This window comes from Drosophila albomicans, chromosome X (assembly GCF_009650485.2).
Source record: "Drosophila albomicans strain 15112-1751.03 chromosome X, ASM965048v2, whole genome shotgun sequence".
Lineage (NCBI taxonomy): Eukaryota > Metazoa > Arthropoda > Insecta > Diptera > Drosophilidae > Drosophila > Drosophila albomicans.
In genome coordinates this window covers 12,791,675-12,811,876 of record NC_047627.2, presented here as the reverse complement: position 1 = coordinate 12,811,876, position 20,202 = coordinate 12,791,675, and the positions used below count along the sequence as shown (strand labels likewise).

Sequence of the window (20,202 nt, the reverse complement as noted above, 5' to 3'; positions counted from 1 at the left end):
GCCTGAGTATGTATGTATGTATGTGCGGGTGTCTGTTTCTCATACCTCACTCTCTCACTCACGTCCATCTTGCACCGCAACCGCCCCGCCCCGCCCCATCAAGCAGCCAAGCCAGCTGCTATCTACTCTCATTCAACCTGCCTGCCTGCCCGGGTGTAAATGTATGTGTGTGTGCGTGAGATTGTGTTTATATTATATGTTAGCTTGTGTTGGTGTCAGTGTGACGTCGTCGTTGTCTCGCGGTCGCTGCAGCGGCCGCAGGTCAAACGCGTCGCACGTTAATCACATCTGAAACTCAACGTCAAACGCGTCGTTGCAGCGACAGAGACAGCGTCGTCGTCGTCGCCGTCGCCGTTTTAAAAATTTAAATAATGAGCGTCGTTGTCGTCCGTTGGCTGGCTGGCTGGCGGTTGCTGGGGGGGTGGTTGGCTGGGTTGGGTTGCGTTGCTGTTGCTGTTGATGTTGCTGCGGCATGGGGCAACACAAATAGCAAAATTGCTTGCGGCCAACGTCGACGTCAACGTTCAAACGTTCATCGTTTGTTTCGCTGCCCAACACGTTTGAACGACAACGTACAACATGCTGCCGCAACATGTTTGCCAGCTGTTCGATGCGATTATGTTTGATGTTGGCGCTCGTTGCAAACATGTGTTTGCTTGCTTCGAACCGCCGCCATGCTGAATGGCTGAATTGTGTTTTCTCTCACATTCACGCAGTCGTGCGTTCATGAAAACGAGCAGTACAGCATGCCTAGTGCGCTCTCGCTCATTATCGTCGTCACCATGTGCCTGCTTCCATGCTTGCTCGCTCGCTCGCACATCTTACGCGCTTCCACACCGCCGCCTGCACATGCACAAATGCAACATGTTGTGACTGACCGGCTGACTGGCCCGGGTTTGTGTCCTCAATAAGAAAATGTTAAGGCGCGTCACTAATTCAAGCCCGTTAAACTTTGCATCAATGTATGTATGTAAATTGGTCGCTGCAATGCAATGCAATGCAATGATCAGCACATCGGATTAGCGCAGATTACTGAAATGAGCAGCAAAGCGATCATATCATCATCACAACGGGGTCAAGCATGTTTAGCCACTTTAGACATCATCAGCATCGTCATTATTTTAGACACCATCATCATCGTCGTCATATTGAGCTACTGTTAGATGCATAATCGCGTCACTTGAAAGCTGCTTAATAAGATTGAGCACTAATCAACATATGACTATTATATCTAGGAGTATTCATAACGTTCTAGATATGATATAGTGAACATAGCTGTGCAGTTGAACCTATGAAAGACATTTGAATGGAAGAAATCAGATTCATGTTCTAAAAAGATTTTGCTTCGCTTGCTATATAAGGAGTTATCGATATGTCGGTAGCTTGTTCTTCATTTATCGGATTGAAATATACGATTAACAAGGGTATCACAAGTTGCGTATGGTTTATTTTCGATATGATTTGAAAATTAAAGAGAAAAAATAATATAAAATTGAAAATTGTAATAGTAAAATCTGCTAGAAAACTTCATCCGTATAAACATTCATATAAGATCGTTTATAATCCCAGATAAGGAAATCCTTTATCTTTCTTATCTTTCTTATAAATTCAAACTCTATCCTTTGTATTTAATATACAGACAAATATATTGGGATATGCCTTTAGGTGTCCATTTTTGTATGAGATTGATTTGTCAATTAGCATTGAATACTAAAGTCATTTTCATCTAGAAGTTTGTAGGAATTGAAGGGAGGCTAAAAGAGATAGCTTCTAAAAATGGTTGTTTCTTTTTTTTTCATTGTTTTTTAATTAGGCAGTGTTGAGAAATAAGTTAAAAAGCTCTCACGGATAGTTTCATTATCTATCGATAGATTGTGCAACTATTTAGGCCATAAACGTAAACTTATCGATTAATGGTAACTATGAGGTGACGTTAAAGTCGCTGCGAATTAAGCGCTGTTCAAAGTTTTTAATTAGAAAAGCTTTCACCGATAGTTTATAGAAACTATTTAGGCGATAGCTTATCGATTAATGGTAACTATGAGGCGATGTTAAAGTTGCTGCGAATTAAGAGCTGTTCCCAGATGCTATATTAATAATAATTAATAAATATTATGGAGTCGCAAAGCTGTATACGAAATTTAAAATCAAATCAAGTTTTAATAATATGTGCTTGGGATATTTTCGTCATAGAAATGGTCAATGAATGTGATTTAATTTTTTTTTTTTTTAATTGCATTTATTTAATAGGCAATAAATGTAATTTAATCTTTTTTTGTATATTGCAATGAATGTGATTTCATCTGCTGTTTTTATTAATTGCATTTATTTAATAGGCAATGGTTTGAGAAAATTTTCGATTCTTACCATTTCCGTGCCAAATTTAGGCACATAAAAGTGACAACCAAACGGTCACACTAAAATTTACGGAACTCGCTCAATATTTAGCTTTCTGCACGTCATTTATAGCGTTTATTTGGGAACAGGGCTTAAACGTGAGCTTATCGATTAGGGTTAACTATGCGAGGATGTTATCATCCTGCGAATTATCATCGATGCGAATTATTAAAAAATGGGAAACGACTTAGGGAATTCAAGAATGTGTCGTTAGAAATTAGAGTTGTCTTAAAGGGTTGTAAGTACCTCCTAGTTGAATCAATAGTTGTGGATCTTGAGAGTTTCTTATTTACAGTTCTTGGTCTTGTTTACAACCAAATCTAATAATCTGTTGTTCTTTCGCCCCCGCTGGTCGTACAGGACACTCGAGCAGCAGACGCAGCAGTATGCCAAGAGCCTCGGACACCTGCAACCGCATCAGCAGCAGCAGCAGCAACAGCAGCAGCAACAACAGCAGCAGCAGCAACAGCAACAGCAACAAATGCATCACCACCACCATCATCCGCAACATCCGCCGCCGCAGCAACAGCAACAACAGCAACAGCAGCAGCAACAGCAGCAGCAGCAATCGTCGCGATCGGCAGCTAGTCCATTGTCGCCGCCACGTCCGGGACAGGGAAGTGCGGCGGCAGCAGCGGCTGCGAATAGCTATGCCAAGTTTGGCGATGCACCGCAACGCTTCATACAGCAGACATCGTACAGCATTGCGATGGCACCGGCGCCCAACTATCGGGATCCCTACATCCGAATACCGCCGCAGCTGCAGGCATCCGTACCCGAATTTCAGCGTACGGCACGTGCCCCAACGGTTGGCACGGCCACAGCCACAGCTGGTGGCAAGTCGGGTGGACCACCGGGGGGTCCAACGGGCAGCGGAGGTGGAGGCGGGGTTGTCCAAGTGGCCGGCGGCATGGCACCGCCGACTAGCTCACAAGCTGGCCTTGTCCTCGATGCCATATTCCAGAATGCCATCCACCAGCAGCAACAGCAACAGCAACAACAGCAGCCAGGTGGACCGCAGAGCAGCAGCAATGCAACGGCAAGTCAGCAACAACAGCAGCAGCAGCAACAACAAGCTGGCAATTCAGCTCCCGGTGGCAGCATCGTTGTTGGAGGACAGCGCATCATCTTGCCGCAGTACACCACCGAATACCTGACCAACGCTGTACGCATACAGCAGCAACAGCAACAGCAGCAGCAACAGCAACATCAGGCATCGCAACAAGAGCCGCCTGGCAGCGTTGGGCAGCCGTATAAGAAGCAGCGCCTGAGCGAGGCGAATGCCAGCATCCTAAATCACCTGCCACCACATCAGCAATCGCCGCACCAACAGCAGCAGCAGCAGCAGCAACAACAACAGCAGCAACAGCAACGTTCGTCGCCTGCTCAACTGTTGAATAGCCGACAGAGCGGACACGATGCTGTGCTGCATATTTCTGCCGCTGCCGCTGCAGCAGCTGCCATGCAGTCAATGCAGCTCAAGGTGGAGACGTTGACACCGCAACAGCAGCAACAGCAACAACAGCAGCAGCAGCAACACACTTCACAGGCGCATGCGCCACGCGCTTTGGTTGCACCGCCAACAACGGCAACAACTGCCATTGCCAGCCAACAGCAGCAGCAACTGATCAGCTCAGTCTCTGTCTCCACGGCACCAATGAACAGCAGCAACATTGTCGGCTCAATGGCAACAGCAGCCAGCTCCGAGGCATACCATCCACAGGTAAGTTGAATGCTCTTTAAAGTTCTCAAACTGTTTGCTAACGCTATCTTCTGACTTTAGGTGGAAGCCATTTCGCCCACGCTGCCCAGCGACAATGCCGATGATCGAGGTCGCAGCAACAGCAGCAGCAGCAACAATAATAACAACAACAGCAGCAGCAGCAGCAACCTTAGCAGCAGCAACAACAACAGCAGCGCCAAAGAGGAGCTGCTGATGCAGATACAAAAGGTGGACAATGAGATCAAGAGCGCAGAGACAGCAATGGAAGCGTTGCGCAAAATGGAAAAGTCTTTGATGGACGAGGCTGCTGCCACAGCGGCGGTGGCCAAGCAACAGAAAGCGGCAGCCGAACAGGCGGCCGCCGAGAGTGGCACTGAGATTATGGAGCTGGCGTGGCGCACACAAATGCTAGCGCAAAGCATCTACGAGGTGAACCGCAAAACGGCCGCCGCACAACATTCCGAGGTCAGTCGAGCCGGTGGCGCCGAACGTGCGCGCCCTTGGCTGCCCGTTTACAATCAACCGCTCGATGTGGAGGCGCTGACGCATCTGATTAAACGCCATCAGACGCTGGTCCGCAATCCGTTGCTGTTGCACATACGCAAACTGAAGGCCGAACGGTGGGAGCACAATCAGGGCCTGGTCGAGAAGTACACCAAGGATCAGGCCGATTGGCAGCGTCGCTGTGAACGCGCCGAGGGCAGCGCGAAGCGAAAGGCACGCGAGGCCAAGAACCGTGAGTTCTTCGAGAAGGTGTTCACGGAGTTGCGGAAACAGCGCGAGGATAAGGAGCGCTTCAATCGCGTGGGATCGCGCATCAAATCGGAGGCAGATCTCGAGGAGATCATGGACGGACTGCAGGAGCAGGCGCTCGAGGATAAGAAGATGCGTTCGTATGCGGTGATACCGCCGCTGATGCACGATGCCCGGCAACGGCGTTGCGCCTATCACAATGAGAACGGACGGATCGAGAATATGGTGGCGGTGCATGAGGAGCGCAAAGCGCTCAATCTGTGGACGGCCGGCGAGAAGGAGACGTTCAAGGAGAAATATCTGCAGCATCCGAAGAATTTCGGTGCGATTGCGGCCAGCCTCGACCGCAAATCGCCGCAGGACTGCGTTCGCTATTACTACCTCAGCAAAAAGACCGAGAACTACAAGCAGCTGTTGCGCAAATCGCGACAACGCACGCGCAGCAGCCGCAATCCGGCCAAGGCCCAGGCCGCTCAGCCCCAATGCATCATCGACTCCCTCACCACGGGCGTCACCACCCGCCTGCAGCGTGAACAGCAACAGAAGTCCGGCAATCGCACCGGTGCCGTCGCCGAGCGTGAACGCGAACGTGCTGCTGAGAAGGCAGCAGCCGATGCTGCCAAGGCGGCTGAATGCGCTGCTGAGAAGGCGAGTGCTGTTAGCAAGGCAGCCGAAGTGGCTGCTGGCAATGAGAAGGCCAAGAGTGTGGCTGCTGCCATGGCAGCGGTGGCAGCTGCTGCTGCAGCAGCCGAAGCGGCAGCCACAACTGCAGCAGCAGCCACGGTTACTGCCACTGGAGCAACCACAACGGCGGCAGCAACCACAACGGCAACAGCAACGGCAGCAAGTGTTGCTGATAAAACGAGCAAAGCGGCAACAGTGGATAAGAGTGCAACAGCAACAGGAGCAACTGGAGCAGCAGCAGCAGCAGCAGCAGCATCAACAACAGCAACCGCTAATGAGATCTCAACGGGCAGCAGCGAAGCCAAAACCAAAGCCACTGACGAGGCAGCAACAGCAACAGGCACAGCAGCAACCACAACAACAACCGATGCAACAGCCACCTCCACAGTCAGCACAGCGACAGCAGCAGCAACAACAACCACAACAACAGCAGCAGCTGCGGCTGCTGCGAGTGGAGCGTCCAAAGCGTCCAAGTCACAAGATGCCACTGGCGAGGCAGCAGCAGCAGCTGCTGCAGCTGGTGGCAAGGTGGTTGGCGAGGCGCACGTGGAAACGGATGATCCGCTGGCCAAGTGCAAAGCAACGGCCGCCAATGCCGATAGCTACAATGGTAAGCTGAGGAATATTGTATTTATGATAAATACTACTATTTGTGATGATGATATACTGTTTATGTATATGAATATAATAATAATAGTAATATTATGATAATGATATAGTATTCAAAGTGTAAAAGACATATACCAAAACATTTTTATACCCGCTGTCCATAGGGTAGAAGGGTCTTATAACTTTGTGCCTGCAGGGAATGCATCTCAGAAGGCAGAAGATGGCATCTCCAACCCTATAAAGAATATGTATTAGACCATGTCCGTCTGTCCGTCCGTCTGCCTGTATTAAATACTGTATCTCAGAGACTATAAGAGATAGAGCTAGCATTCTTTTTCGTTAGGACTTGTTATGTTTGCACGCAGTTCAAGTTTGTTTAAAGTTTTTGGCACGCCCACTTCCGCCTCCACAAATCGGAAAAACTCTCCACAAATAATAAATAGAATAGCTAGATCTAGATTTTTTTTAACTGGTTACAATCAGTTATAACTTGTAGAATTTATTTTATAAATGCATGGGCAAAAACGCTTACTACAAGTCTTAGTTGCTTTGGTTGGCAATCTGGTATATTTTGTACTGTATGGTATATATTTAATGTAGTGCAATATCGATATATCAATGATACCTTTAGTATAGTTTAGGATTTTTGCGGAATATTTTTCATAAAGAGTAACATTTACTTATTTACCCATATATTGAAGTGATTGAAACTGAAATTAATCTGGACACTTTCTTCTTTCAACAGCAACTGTTGCCGCCTCCTCAGCAACGGGAGGAGCAACAGCAACCAGCGCTGCTGCGTCGTCCACATCGACGCCCGCTGTTAGCGTGGCGCTGAATGGCTTCAAGCCCGGCTATCAGAGCGTTGTGATGAGCAACGTGAAGGCGCCCACGCCCTCAGCCAGCATGGATGATGCCAATGCAGCGTTGGCTGGTGATAAAATCGTGAAAGCAGCAACCGCAGCAGCAGCCACAGGAGCAGGAGCAGGAGGTGCAACTGCTGGCGGAGCTGCAACAGCTGCCACAGGAGCTGGCTTTGCGGTACCGAGTGCGTCGTCGTCGTCGTCGCCACCCACAACGGAACCTGTCAGTGGTGTGGCAACCCTGACAACGGCCACCACGGCCAGCAACTATCTGGGCCAGAAACTGAAAGCGGCCCAGGTCGAAGGACTTGGCGCCGGCAACGAGCTGCACTCGGATGCAAGGTACGTAAAGCAAAATGAGAAATCAAATAAATATGTTAGAAAGAGAGATGGTAATCAACTTTATTTTACTTTGCAGTGATCCCAAGAAGAAACGCTTTGAACAGACGCCGGGTGGCGGCAGCGAATCCAACAACGCAGCAATCAATGCCAGCAACAACAACAACAATAATAACAACAACAGTAGCAACAACAGCAGCGGAAACAAATTAAACAGCGCCAAGGAATCGTCATCGAATCCAATCCTGGCGATTGGCAGCAAATTTGGTCAACTCGCTCACTCCTCGGCGGGCTCTGGGTCATCGGTGGTGTTGGTCGGCTCCTCGATGATGTCGATGGACACAACGTCAACGATAACCACAACAACGTCGGCAACGTCCACGCCGACGCCAACGTTGGTGTTCTCAAAGGATGGTGACTTGTTGATCACATCGGAGGTTCTGGCATTGGATGGCAAAGGTGAGTCCAACAAATACCAATTTATTATGTTTTACACCACTTCAACTTTAAATGTAAGCAGAGCTTTTGACAGTTAGCGAAGACTTTCAAGTTTACAGTTTGTACGAAAATTTGAAGGAAGCGAAAACAAGAAGTTGATTTGAGTTTTCCTTAGCCAAACTTTATCGAAAAGTTAATCCCTTGGTGATCAATATATTTGTCTAGGATTTCACAGCTTTATGAGCTGTTAGCTCTAAAAGTTTACAGTTTGACGAAAAACTTTAAGAAAGCTTAATCAACGAAGCGCTCGATAGCTTTTGCTTGACCAAAAAGTTTATTCTGGCTTTTCTTAGTAAACTTTTTCTACAAGTTAATCCCTTGGTAGAAATGTTTTGTCTAGGAGTTTACAGTTTGTACGAAAACTTTACGGAAGCTAAAGCAGGAAAGCGTTTACAAGCTTTTGTGCTTTTTTTAACGTGGCCAAAAAGTTTATTTCCTTAGCTAACTTGATCAAAAAGTTAATCACTTGGTAGATTGGATTTCACGGGTTGTGAGCCGTTAGCTCTACAACTTTACAATATGTCCGAAAACTTGATAAAAAGCTACAGCAAGGACACGAGCTTTTGTTAAAGCTTTTTCAACTTGAGCTTTTGTATTTTGTTTGAAGCTTGTTGAAGCTTTCCTCGCATTAACTTTTATGTTGGCTTGAAAAAGTTGTACTAGAGCTTTCCAGCTTTATCAACGAGTTCGTCCGTTGGTAGTAAACTTTATCAACATTTGTATAGCTTTTGAAACCGTTAGCTCTAAAGGACAGCTGTATTTCTATGCGGTAATTTCGTTGCATTCGTGATGAAAAATGCATTCAGACTTTGTGTTGTTGCTGCGGGTCCATTTCGGCCTGTTCTGTGGTCTATTTAAACAGTTAAGCAAGCTGAAGCAACATTCTGGATTGTGGGTTTTTTCTCGTTGTTGTTGTTGTTTCTTTTTGCCAACTTCTCTTTGGCTTTTTGATTCTTTGGCTGTATGCGAGTCCCCAATGAATATTTGATGCAGTCGCTTCTTTTTGCCCATTGCCTTCCTTGAAGGCGGCAACAGAAACAGAAACTCAAGCTGAGCTGGAGCTGGAGCTGAGCTTCAGCAAAGAGTTGAAGGCGACAGCATTGGATGCTTGATTGGTGCGTGAGAGAGAGAGAGAGAGAGAGAGTAACCCACATCTCTTTTTCGCTTTGTTGCTAGCTTGACAGTTTCCAGTTTCGCGTGTCCATCCATCCATCCGTCTGTCTGTCTGTCTGTCTGTCCATCAGCTGAGAGCGCATTGCGGTTTGTTTGCATCCCCAAGCAACCCCGTCTGTCTCTACCTGATGCTGCAGAGCACCACCCACCACACCACCACCCTTTGGACTACCCACCTACCTACCCCCTTACTGCCACCCGCGCCCTTTGGCGCTCTTTCACTTTCTCTACGTTTGTTGGCTGTCATCTCCCTGGCGAGTTAATTAAACTCAATTAAATTAAAATTTTTGTAAACGTCTTTTTTATTATGCAAGTGATTTAATTTAATTATGAAATTGACGTTACGTCTGTTTGCATTAACCGATGGCCGAAAGAGCTCGCAAAGCAGCGGCGAGCGAGCGATACTCAAAAGCGAACACAGAAATATGTATGCTTTGTTTCACTCACCCCCCCAGAGAGCTACTTAATCTTAGCTCGATTATTATCTTTACGATAACTACCATCCCAGTGTTATCGATAACTGTTGTAGGACTGTCAGTGGTAAAAGTTTTAATACTTTTTACGATGAAAACACGTTTACTATATGACAAGAATGTTTTTGATCATAGACTATAATTGTGCAAATCTTATCGATAACTGCGGTTATCGATCATCGTAGTTTTCATTACTTCCAGCAATGGTTAAATTGTATTATTTTTTGGTGAAATATCTGTTTGCCAGCTACTTTCTCTCAGCTCGATATTATCTTAACGATAACTACAAACCCAGTGTTATCGATAACTCGTGTAAAACTGTCAGTGGCAAAAAGTTTCAACATTAATACTTTTCCACGATAGAAATATGTTAATTATACATCAATAATCATATTGATCATTTGATAGCACTGTGCACCATTTTATGTGTTATCGATAACTGTTGCTATCGATCTTGAAATTTTCGCTATTTTCATTCACGTTTCGTTTTGTTGACTTTAATTAGGTTTGTTTTGCATTTGCTTATCCATTCACTCAAAAATCGTATCGATAACTTATCAATAACAACGATAGTCGTACTTTTAACGATTTTTACCAATATGTTAATTTCATCATTCTTAGTTTCGTTGATTTTTATTGGGTTTGTCTTGCATTTGCTTATCCATTCACTCAAAAATCGTATCGATAACTAATCGATAACAACGATAGTCGTACTTTTCACCACTTTCACCAATGGGTTCTTCTTCGTCATTTTTGGTTTAGTTGACTTTTATTAGATTTCTTTTGAATTTGCTTATACATTTATTCGAGACAAAAAAAATTGTTGTGCACAGGTGTGTGTATGTTTTATGTGTATGTGTGTGTGTGGGTGTGTGGTGCATTGCGTGCTAAATTCGTTAAAGATTGTTTGATGCCCAATTTATGGCGCTGTCTCCGCTGTTGCTGCAGTTGCAGTGGTTGCTGCTGTTGTCTCTCGCTTCGAGATGTTGCTGCTGCTACTGTTGCTATTATTGTTGTTGTTATTGATGTTGCTGCTGCTGCTGCTGTTGTTGTTGTTGTTGTTGGTTGTTTCCAATTCGTCGGCATGGCACAGCTTGCGATGCTTGTGCACAAAATAATAGCTAGGAAATTTGCTGCCACAAGTTTTGCATGGATAATACTGCACATTCATGTCCAGAGGTCGCACCTCCCTTCGCAGCAATGCGGCTGCCGTTAAAGTTGCCGTCTCGCTGCCCGTTGCTGCTGCTGCCGCTGCAACTGCTGCAGTTGCTGTTGTTGTGGTTGCTGCTGCTGCTGTTGGTGTTGCTGCTGTTGTCAGCAATTGCAACTCGGCTGTGGCATTGTCGCGCAACACAGCAGCAGCCAAAGGTTGCGTCTCCGCCAGCTTCTTGTCCAGACTCAACGGATTGAGATGCCGCTTGGCGTGCTTCTGATAGCAATACTGCGATTTGAATGTGTGTTTGCAGTAAACGCACACAAAGAGTTCCGCTTGCGACTGCTTGCGTTGTGACGGTGCAGCAGCAGCAACTGTTGCTGGTGTTGCGGGTGTTGCAACTACAGTGGTTGCTGCTGCTGCTGTTGCTGCATCGCCGCTGTTCTCGTTCTCCTCGAGTTGCTGCTGTCGCTGTTGGCTGCTGATGGCGCGAGCCATTTGCTGATGAAACGAATAGCTGACACTTTGCTGCGTGCGTTGCAACTCCACGCAATTGTTGTTGCTGTTGCTGCTGCCGCCGCTGCTGCTGCTGTCTGGCTTGTGGCCGTAGGCAGTGTTTAGGATGCGACGAAACCGCACGGGACCATCGCAGCTGGCCACATCGATAATGAATTTGGCTGCTGTTGCCGCTGGCGCAGCCGTCTCCAATTGCACCGCTGGCACCGGAGCTTTGGCTATCTGCAATCCGCTTGAGTTGCTGCCGCGTTTGCTGTGCGATTTGCGTGTGCTGTTGTTGCTGTTGCTGCGACGCAGCTTGGCAGCAACTTTCACAGCTGTTGCCGCGATTGGCGCTGGCAACGTTGACGGCTGCGGCGGCGGCGGCGGCGTCGGAGTGCGACGCTTGGCATCGAGACGCTCGATGTTGAGACTGCTCGCAGCGCTGCTGCTGGCCAAGCTGCTCACCACGGACACATTGCAATCCTCGGTGTCCAGCTCGTTGTCCGTCGGCGTATTGCTGTCGATGAACACCTCGATGTCCTCCTCCTCGTCGTTGTTCTCCACAATGGACAACTCCGCTGTGGCATCCACATAACCTATTGCTGGTGGTGCTGGTTGTGGTGGCGCCGGCGGTGCTGGCGGTGGAGGTGCTGGTAAAAAGCCGAAGTTTGGCAACGTCGCTTTGCTGGCAATGGGTCGTATGATTTTGGGCGCCGTCAACTGCGGCGGAGGAGGAGGAGGAGGATGCGACGCATTGCCGCTTAAATAGCCCTCAGTTTGCGAGCGCGCCAAATAGGAACTACGATAGAGAGAGATAGAGAAAGAGAGGGAGTTGGAGAGTGTGAAGTTTGGCAGCAACGCTCTCAAGTTTTCGCATTGAATGTTTACCGACAAATCTCCAAGGCGCGCGGCATGTGCAACACATGTGTGGCAAGCAGCACCGCAAATATGTTGTCCACATTCAAATCCAAGTAGCCCGTGTACATGTAAGTTAACAGCGGGGCAAATTGCTCGGCTGTCACATTGCCCAAATACAACAGCAATTCACCGCTCGCAGCAGCAGCAGCAGCGCCAACAGTTGCTGTTGTCCCGGCAGCAGCCACTGCGGCTGCTGCTGCTGCGGCTGCTGCTTCATCCATGCGAATGGCGGAACGCAAGTAGCCGCTGTGCATGCCCAGGACCAAAGCGTGTGCCACAAAACGCACGCTGCTCGGCGCTGGACCCACTTCGAGTATCACATCTGGCGGCGTTGACATGACGCTGTTTGCCATGATGCCATTGCCAGTGCTCATCACAGCAGCAGCAGCAGCAGCATTCGATGTGGTTGCTGCTGCTGCTGCTGCCAGGCGATTGTTGCTGGCATTGTTATTGCTATTGCCGCTGCCACTTCCGCTGCTGCTGCCAGTTAACCAATTTGTAAACATTCAAAAAAAATGTGCAAAAAAAAACGGAGCAACACAAAAGTAAACAACGCGTATTTTATTCGCTTTTTGTGTTGAGAGAGAGAGAGAGATAAACTCTGCGATCCCGTGCGTCACGTGTGTAACTCAAATTCGAACTGATGACCGCCTCGTGGCGCACGTCGCGTTTTATAGCCAACAGAGCTCAGACACAGACAGAAGCACACACACAGACACACACACAGACACACAGTTGGCAGTTAACAGTCAGCTGTGTGTGTCCTTCGGCTGCTGCCACAGTAAATGCTGCCGTTGCTCTGCCACTTTGCGCTTCGGCTCTTGTCGAGAGAAACGACTTCTCGATTGCTGCTGCTGCTGCTTTTGGTTGCTGCTGTTGCTGTGTTGCTCTGCGGCGACTGCGATTGCGACTGCTGTCAGCGCTGCGATTTGTTTGTTGTCGGTTGCTCTGTTTAATTGGTTTATTGTTAGCACTGCTAAAAAAAAAAACGCAGCATTTTATTAATTGATTGATTACAATTTAATACATTAATATGGCAAATTTTGTTATTTATTTATAAAGTTATGAAATAGATTCTTTTAAATCTATTTATTATTAAGTGAAGAACATGTACCTTAAATGAAAATGAATAGAAATGAAGTAGCTAAAACAAATAATTATCGAATAGGAAATTCATACTTTGTTGCTTCGTTCCTTTTATTAAGTGAAGAATTCTTGCAAACAAATAGTTCACTAAAATCGCTATTAAAACCCTAGATAAACCTAGATTGAATAGTATATAAAAAACAACTAAAATGTAAAAGAAATTTAGTGTTGCCTACTTTTTAGGGCCAAGCTATAAATATGAAAAGTGTTGCCTACTTATATGATATCAAAGAATACTAAAACAATAGTTAGCCATTGATTACTTGATTGATATACATTAAAAATATGAATTAATTTAGTAATTTCGACTTTCTTTAGATTAACTTTTTGATTTGATAGTTGCAAAATAGTATCGCAAACAATTAATACCTTTTTATTGATTGACTTGCATTCAAAGTAGAAATGAATTTGCATTTACAACGTGTTGAATGAATGATAGCAGAATACCATGCCATTGATTGATTCATTGATTGATCGATTGATTCTTTAACTTCATTCTTTTGTAGTCCTCTTGTTTATTTCTACAATCATCTATGGCTTAAATGATAGTTGCAATATAGTATCGCACCTATTTAAAATGATAATGGAACAATCAAATACCTTGGCATTCATTGATTGATTGATGGACATTGACAATATAAATCAATTATTAGTAATTCAACTTTCTTTTTATCTTTGTAGTAGCAAAATAGTATCGCACTCAGATCTTTTTGTTGGCTCAAATCTGCGAGACCGCGTGCTCGGCATTTGCTTTTGCTTTGAGTGTGTTGTACAACAACAACTTGCAACTCACTCGTTCTATGAGAAGTGGCCAAAAATCCGTTTGCCTTTTAGCTTTGCCTCTCAGTTCCTCTTCCCCCGTCAACCCTTCAACCCTTCGTGTCCAGCCCCCTTCTCGACAACGTCTATGCTCAGAAAGCGGCGCCTCAATCGACTTAATTGATTTGTGGGCATAACCAACACATATTTGCATACGACTCTACACGTGGTGTAGAGAGAGAGGGAGAGAGAGCATGTGTGTGTGTGTGTGTTGATTTTCGTAGCTGTTATGTCTATGGCTACTTGTTCGCTTTATCTACCTACCTGTATGTGTGTGTGTGTGTGTGAGTGTTTGGAGCTATTAGCTTACTATTTAAACTTGCTGTTGCCAAAAGCAAGAGTCTCTCGGCTCTTGTAGTAATAATATATAGCTAAGTTTCTAAAGAGATCACTCAACAATCAGGTAAATTAGTAAATCAGTCAGCTAATCAATCAGTCAATCGGTTGGTCAATCGAAAGTCATGTAAAGTGAAGAACTCGTTTAGTTAACTTCGATATTTTCATAATACACATAGAATATTTAATAATCAATCCATATATCAGTCAATCAATCAATACTGTTCAATCATCAAATAGTAAACGAAAATGAGAGCCTATTAATCAGTCAATCAAAAGTGAAGAACTCGATATTTTCATAAAATACATATATAGAAAGTACATGTTTTCAATCAATCAATCAATCAATGCTATTCAATCACTATTCTAGATGTTTTCATAATACTTATAGAAAATATATGTTTCCAATCAATCAATCAATCAATGCTATTCAATCACTATTCTTGATATTATAGTATGATAATACATATATATTGGTTATTTAATATTCAATCAAAATATCTTCTAATCAATCAGTCAATTAATGCCATGCAATTGTCAAATAGTTTGTTAGAGCATCGTTTAGTCGTATATCTTTGCACATTTACACTAATTTTTCCCAAGATTTCTATCGTCAGTTTCTTTCTTTTTTTTTTCAATCTCCCCTGTGACAATTTGTGTGTTTGAGTGTGTGTGTGTGTGTCTATGTGTGTGGTTTGGTTTTATTTGTGTGGCATTTGGTATTTGGACATTTGGTTGGCTTTTAATTACCGCTATAGCTGATCGGTTTTATTTGTTGAATAGCTCTAGCTGTCCTGCCTCCTCTTTCCTCTCTCTTTTTCTCTATCTCTCCCTTCTTCGTTACTCCCTTTGGCTTTTATTTGCTGTGCGACAAAATTGTCAAAAAATGTTTGACTGCTCGATATATTTGTGTGTGTGTGTGTGAGGAAGGCAAAAGATGCATTTTTACAGATATGGTCGGTCAATCGGTCAGTTTGCGCTCGTTTGTTTGCCTTTTATTGATAGGCTAATTTAATTAAGTTGTAGTTGCTGTTGCTGTTGCTGTTGCAGTCGACTGTCCATTGCGATTAAACTTCAATCAAGCGTTAACAATTTTAATTAAATTATTTCGAAATGTAATTACAACTGTGTTCGTCATGCATAAATTGTGTAATTCATTTATTTAGCAATAACCCCCGCAATTATCTCCCTCACTCTCTCTCTGTCTCCCTTTCTCTTCCTTGGTTGTATCAACATTTTGAATAAATAATCACAACGTAGGCAAAAAAATGAATTTCATAAATTGGCAGTGCACGAAACACAAAAAAAAAAACAACATAAATCGGTGCAAACAAAAAGAAAAAAAGCGTAAAGCAAAATGGCAACAATTGACACACACACACACATACTTATGCATATTGGCTGTCAGAATATGCATGGGGCTGTGTCATGTCATGTCCTGTTCTGTTGTCCTCTCGTCGTCAATCTGTCACATTTGTTAAATGCTGCATTAATCCCCAAGCGCGCGTGTGTGTGTGTGTGTGTGTGTGTGTGTGTGTGTGTGTGTGTCTTCAACCCCCTTTTCAATGTATTCTCCTTCTCCTCTCTTATTTATCGCCATCAAATCGATTCGTTGCACATGACAAATTACTTTCCATCATGTCTATCGATGTCCGTGTATCGATATGTCACAAGTTGATCGATAGTGCGAGCACTGATTTGATTTTCATATTCAATTTGTTATCGATTGTAATCGAACACAATTGAGCGAGCCCACTGTGCGACAGTGGGACGTAGTAACGTCAACAGGCATCAACTGCAATTCAATTCAATTAACGCGACGGTTAAAAGCTCTGCGCAATTAGCTTTACTCTCGTTATGCCAGTTGTAGCTGTCTCACTCGCACACCGTCGCTCTCCATATTGTGCTGGCTGTCACTTGTTCTCGCTCTCGCTCTCTCACTCTCCTGCTTGTCTGTGCAGCGCGGGAGGAGGGGGGTGAACATTTTTGCTGATCTTTGCAGTAAGTTGGCAAATTGCCTGCCAGCAGCCAATCGAGCGACTGCAACACACACACATACACATGCACACACATAGAGTTGTCAACTGTTGGCTTTTGTCTTGCACACACACACACACACAGCTGCTGAGTATTTTGGTCATGTTGACAAGCAGTCGCCTCCCCGTTCCCCTCCTCTCGCTGCTCTCGCATGTTCATCTCTCGCTCTCTTTGCTGCCCGAGTTTCACTCTTCGCTTTTTGCTGTGGCTTATCCCAGTTGGATTTTATTGTTTGCACACAGAGCGATGAGTGAGAGCAGTGCAGCAGATGAGTAGCGCACACGCACGCACACACACACGCACACACACAGACGTGTTGTCCGTTTGGCATTTGCATGTGTTGCGCTCTCGCTCTCGCCCACATGGCTGTATGTGTGTGTGTGTGCAAAGAGAAAACCTTTTATGACAATTAAAACATAATTGACGGTCAACATTAATAAACCAGGCAAAACAGGATTCATGAACTGCAGCTTCTCTGTCCTCTCTGTGTGTTACATTTGCTGACCATTCAGGTGTCCAGCCGAAGCTGTGACCTCCCTTCCGCCTGCCCCCCTTTGCCCCCCTTTTCCAGCCCCTTGGCACATAACACAAATTGCGTTGTTAACAAGATTGCAATTGAACTTTCAGGCGGGGGAGGAGCAGCAAGTGAGGAGACAGCACTAATCCAGTTGCTCACCTCTCCTCCTCCTTCCCCCTCGTTTCGTTACCGTTACCGTTAGCTGGCAATCGCTTTACTCAAATCAACAACCATTTTGTGTTAGTTAAAAATTCTTTTTGTGCTCTGCACACACACACACACACATACAAGTGCATAACAATAACAAAACAAAAAAAAAAAAGTGCTGGGCGGGTGTAAAAGCCAAAAAGAAAATAGAGTGAAAAATGCGCCAAAAACTAAATTTGAAAGCAGTTACGACCCCCTCCCCACCCTCCCCTTCGCTTACCTCTAAAACCTTCCGCAACGCTAGCAAATTGCCAAATGAAAGCAGAGCAAGAGGGGGAGTGTGTGTGTGTGTGTGTGGGTGTGTGTGTGCAGCTGAGGTGACAATAAACTTGCTAATTGTTGACTTTGCTGTCAGGCACAGCACAGCTGCTGTGCTTCCTCTTACGCTTTGCTATTATTAAAATGGCGTCCATTTGTATTTTAAGTTGATTGATGAGAATCCCTGACGCTAATCAGTTGAGCACGCCAAAAACAGCTGTCAAAAGCAACAACTGCAACTCACTCTCACCAGAGAGTGAATGACAGACATTTTGATACCCTGTTGTAGTGTTATTCAATACTAAAAGTCAGCTCATATTTATAAATTTTGCAATTGGTTTGTAAATACTTTTCCCTCTGAAAATAGCATAATACACGTCTGACATTAATTTGCTTTTGCTCTTCTTTACTTGAAACACGTTAACTTGCTAAATTTGCACTCATATTATTCAAGAAAAGTAATATTTAATTATCATCAATACAAAACTCTTTTGCTTCTGCATAGTTGTTGTTGAGTGAAACGTATAGTAGAAGTATTGCAGAGTAGCTTTCGAGTCGATCAAGTGTGTGTTTACGTGTTTTGTGAATACGCTTTTTGCTGCAGCAGGTGACTGTCAAAAAGCGCGCACAAAAGTATGCAACGCGGCTGGCGGCTTAACTGTTGCCAAAACCAATAAAAGGCTGCTAAAGCGCGGAGGGTGTGAGTGTATGCAGATGTGTGTGTGTGTGTGTGTATGGGTGTCAGATACAGTTGAGTGTCTGACGGTGCGGCTGCTTATGAAATTTTGAACAAAATTGAAATTACGCTAATTGTTTGGGCTCGTGTCTCTGCACGCCAAAAATGAAACAACAACAAAATGACGATTGCGCGGCTCGCGTTTGTGTGGGTGTGTGTGTGTGTGAGAAGCAAGTGTTGGCTCCACACACACGCACACACATACAGTGTAAAAGGCAAAAACAATTAGCGAATTTGATGCGCAAATCCACGTTGCAAATGCTGTGACGGCTGCCCAGCGGATGCTGGAGTGGAAAGGGTGGGAGGGGGAGGGGGGGACTGGAAAGTGCTGTAAGAGGGTTAGCAATAGCATAAGTGTGTGTGTGGGTGTGTGTGGCAATGGCGCAGCTAATTAATAGACTTACATTCTAGTCGCGCTAGCACTATACTCCCCCCCCTCCCCCGTCACCCTCCGCCACATCGCTCACTTTGCACTGCTATGCTAATTGTATCCAAGTTGCCTGCCACGTTTTGTGTTGCCCCAAAGCCGCAATGCAGTTGCACCGTTACTTAGCAGAGAGCAGGAAAAGCGGGGAATGCACAATTCGCGTATTGGTTTTCGCTGCCACTTTTGGGCTGCAGCTGGAAGTGGAGCCAAAGTGAGAGATGGAGGAAGAGACGACACACAGAGAACAGAGAACAGAGAGTTTGTCAGCTTTGCGGCTCATCGTTGTATGCGTGTGCATGTGTGTGCGTGTGTGTGTGTGTGTCGTGTTTGCTAATTAGTAAATCATAATTACTCACTCACATTTGCTCATTTACCACCCCTCCGCTTCTCTCGGCTCCTCCGCTCCCAACCATTTCCATAACCCACAGGCACACATATTGAACGCAGACAAACAATTCCCAGTGCATCCCACTGCCACCCGCCTCCTGCGTCTCTTCTTTCATCATGGCCACGTGGAAGCTTTTAGTTCAATTTGATCGACAGTTGTGGATACACAAAACATCTGCGCAGCTTTGAATTTATCTACTTGTGATTTTTTCTTTCAATTCAAAGATCTTTCTTACATTAAAATATACGTTCACCTAAATTTATTATAATATATAGAACTTCTCAAAAATATATAGCATAGTTTATTGGGTCTTTCTTTTATTGAATGAAGTTTAGTATTTGTCTATAATTCTTATATATAACACATTACTATACTATTGTCCCTCACATTCATGAGGTACGAAATTTTAGTTAAACATATTTCAATTTTACGATTGTGTAATTGCTCAGTAATCTCTGAGCATACTTTCTTTTTTTCTTTTTTTTTTTGGTAGAGTATCACTTTTCTTTATTTGACTTTGCACTTGCTTTTGTTGTTGTTGGTGGCGGCGGTTGGTTTGGACTTTATCCTCCTCTGGAAATAAAGTTGCCAATGTTTGGGAGTTGAAAACTGTTGCCTACTCACAGGCGCTGACAAACTAATTACAAACTTAAACCTAAATACCGAAAACGAAAGCTCGCAACACAAACACAGGCAGACTCCCCCCCCCTCCCCTTCCCCCGCTCTCTGCTGCACTCCTGCAGTGCATGCTAATTATATGAGAGATGGCGGCACAAGCTCTGCTCTGTGCCTCTGTAAGCCTCTGTGTGAGTGTGTGTTACTATCTCGCTCGCACTTGCTGCCATTTGGCTTTTGCTTACATATGTAATTAAATTGCTCAATTAAAATTGCACACCCTTTTGATTATCGCTGGCGCAGTTTTGACTCGCTCTCCACAGCAGCAGCAGCAGCGGCAGAGTGCGCGGCAGCGGTCGCCGTAACTTTTATTAATCAGTGAAAATCGTTTACCAAAAACAACAACAGCAAAGAGCTGAGAAACCAAAGCCTGCAAAATATATGGAATGATGCTCACTACGATGATGCTCATAATGATGTTAATAATGTTGTCCACCCAACAATTGCCCAGAATTTTACAAGTTTCTTTTGTGCTGCTGTCCGCCTGCCGTCAGCCCACGACTGCGAATCGTGTCGTGTCGTGTCGTGTCGTGTCGTTTCGTTTCGTGTCGTGTTCCCTCGCTTGCAGACGCCCA

The 20,202-nt window shown here is 45.0% G+C and overlaps 3 protein-coding genes across 3 annotated transcripts in view; 2 read left to right on the top strand and 1 right to left on the bottom strand.

Moving 5' to 3' along the window:
• LOC117575443 (histone-lysine N-methyltransferase 2D) overlaps positions 1-20,202 on the top strand; it is a 70,635-nt gene that overhangs the window by 37,236 nt on the left and 13,197 nt on the right. Inside the window, exon 3 of the mRNA XM_052008436.1 lies at positions 2,758-2,943. Within this exon, the coding sequence (XP_051864396.1) occupies positions 2,758-2,943 (186 nt within the window). The remainder of the gene's footprint in view (positions 1-2,757; positions 2,944-20,202) is intronic.
• Positions 4,906-7,149, top strand: LOC127566379 (bromodomain-containing protein DDB_G0280777-like). Its single transcript, XM_052008437.1, has 2 exons — positions 4,906-6,167; positions 6,912-7,149. Exons 1-2 carry the CDS (start codon positions 5,043-5,045, stop codon positions 7,002-7,004), a joined length of 1,218 nt encoding a protein of 405 aa, XP_051864397.1. The 5' UTR covers positions 4,906-5,042; the 3' UTR covers positions 7,005-7,149.
• On the bottom strand, positions 10,247-12,473 carry LOC117575462 (rho GTPase-activating protein gacF; the record flags this gene model as incomplete). The annotated part of the gene is made up of 2 exons (XM_034259678.2): positions 10,247-11,962; positions 12,052-12,473. Coding segments are annotated over 2 exons (1,953 nt in total), but the record flags the coding sequence as incomplete, so codon positions are not given.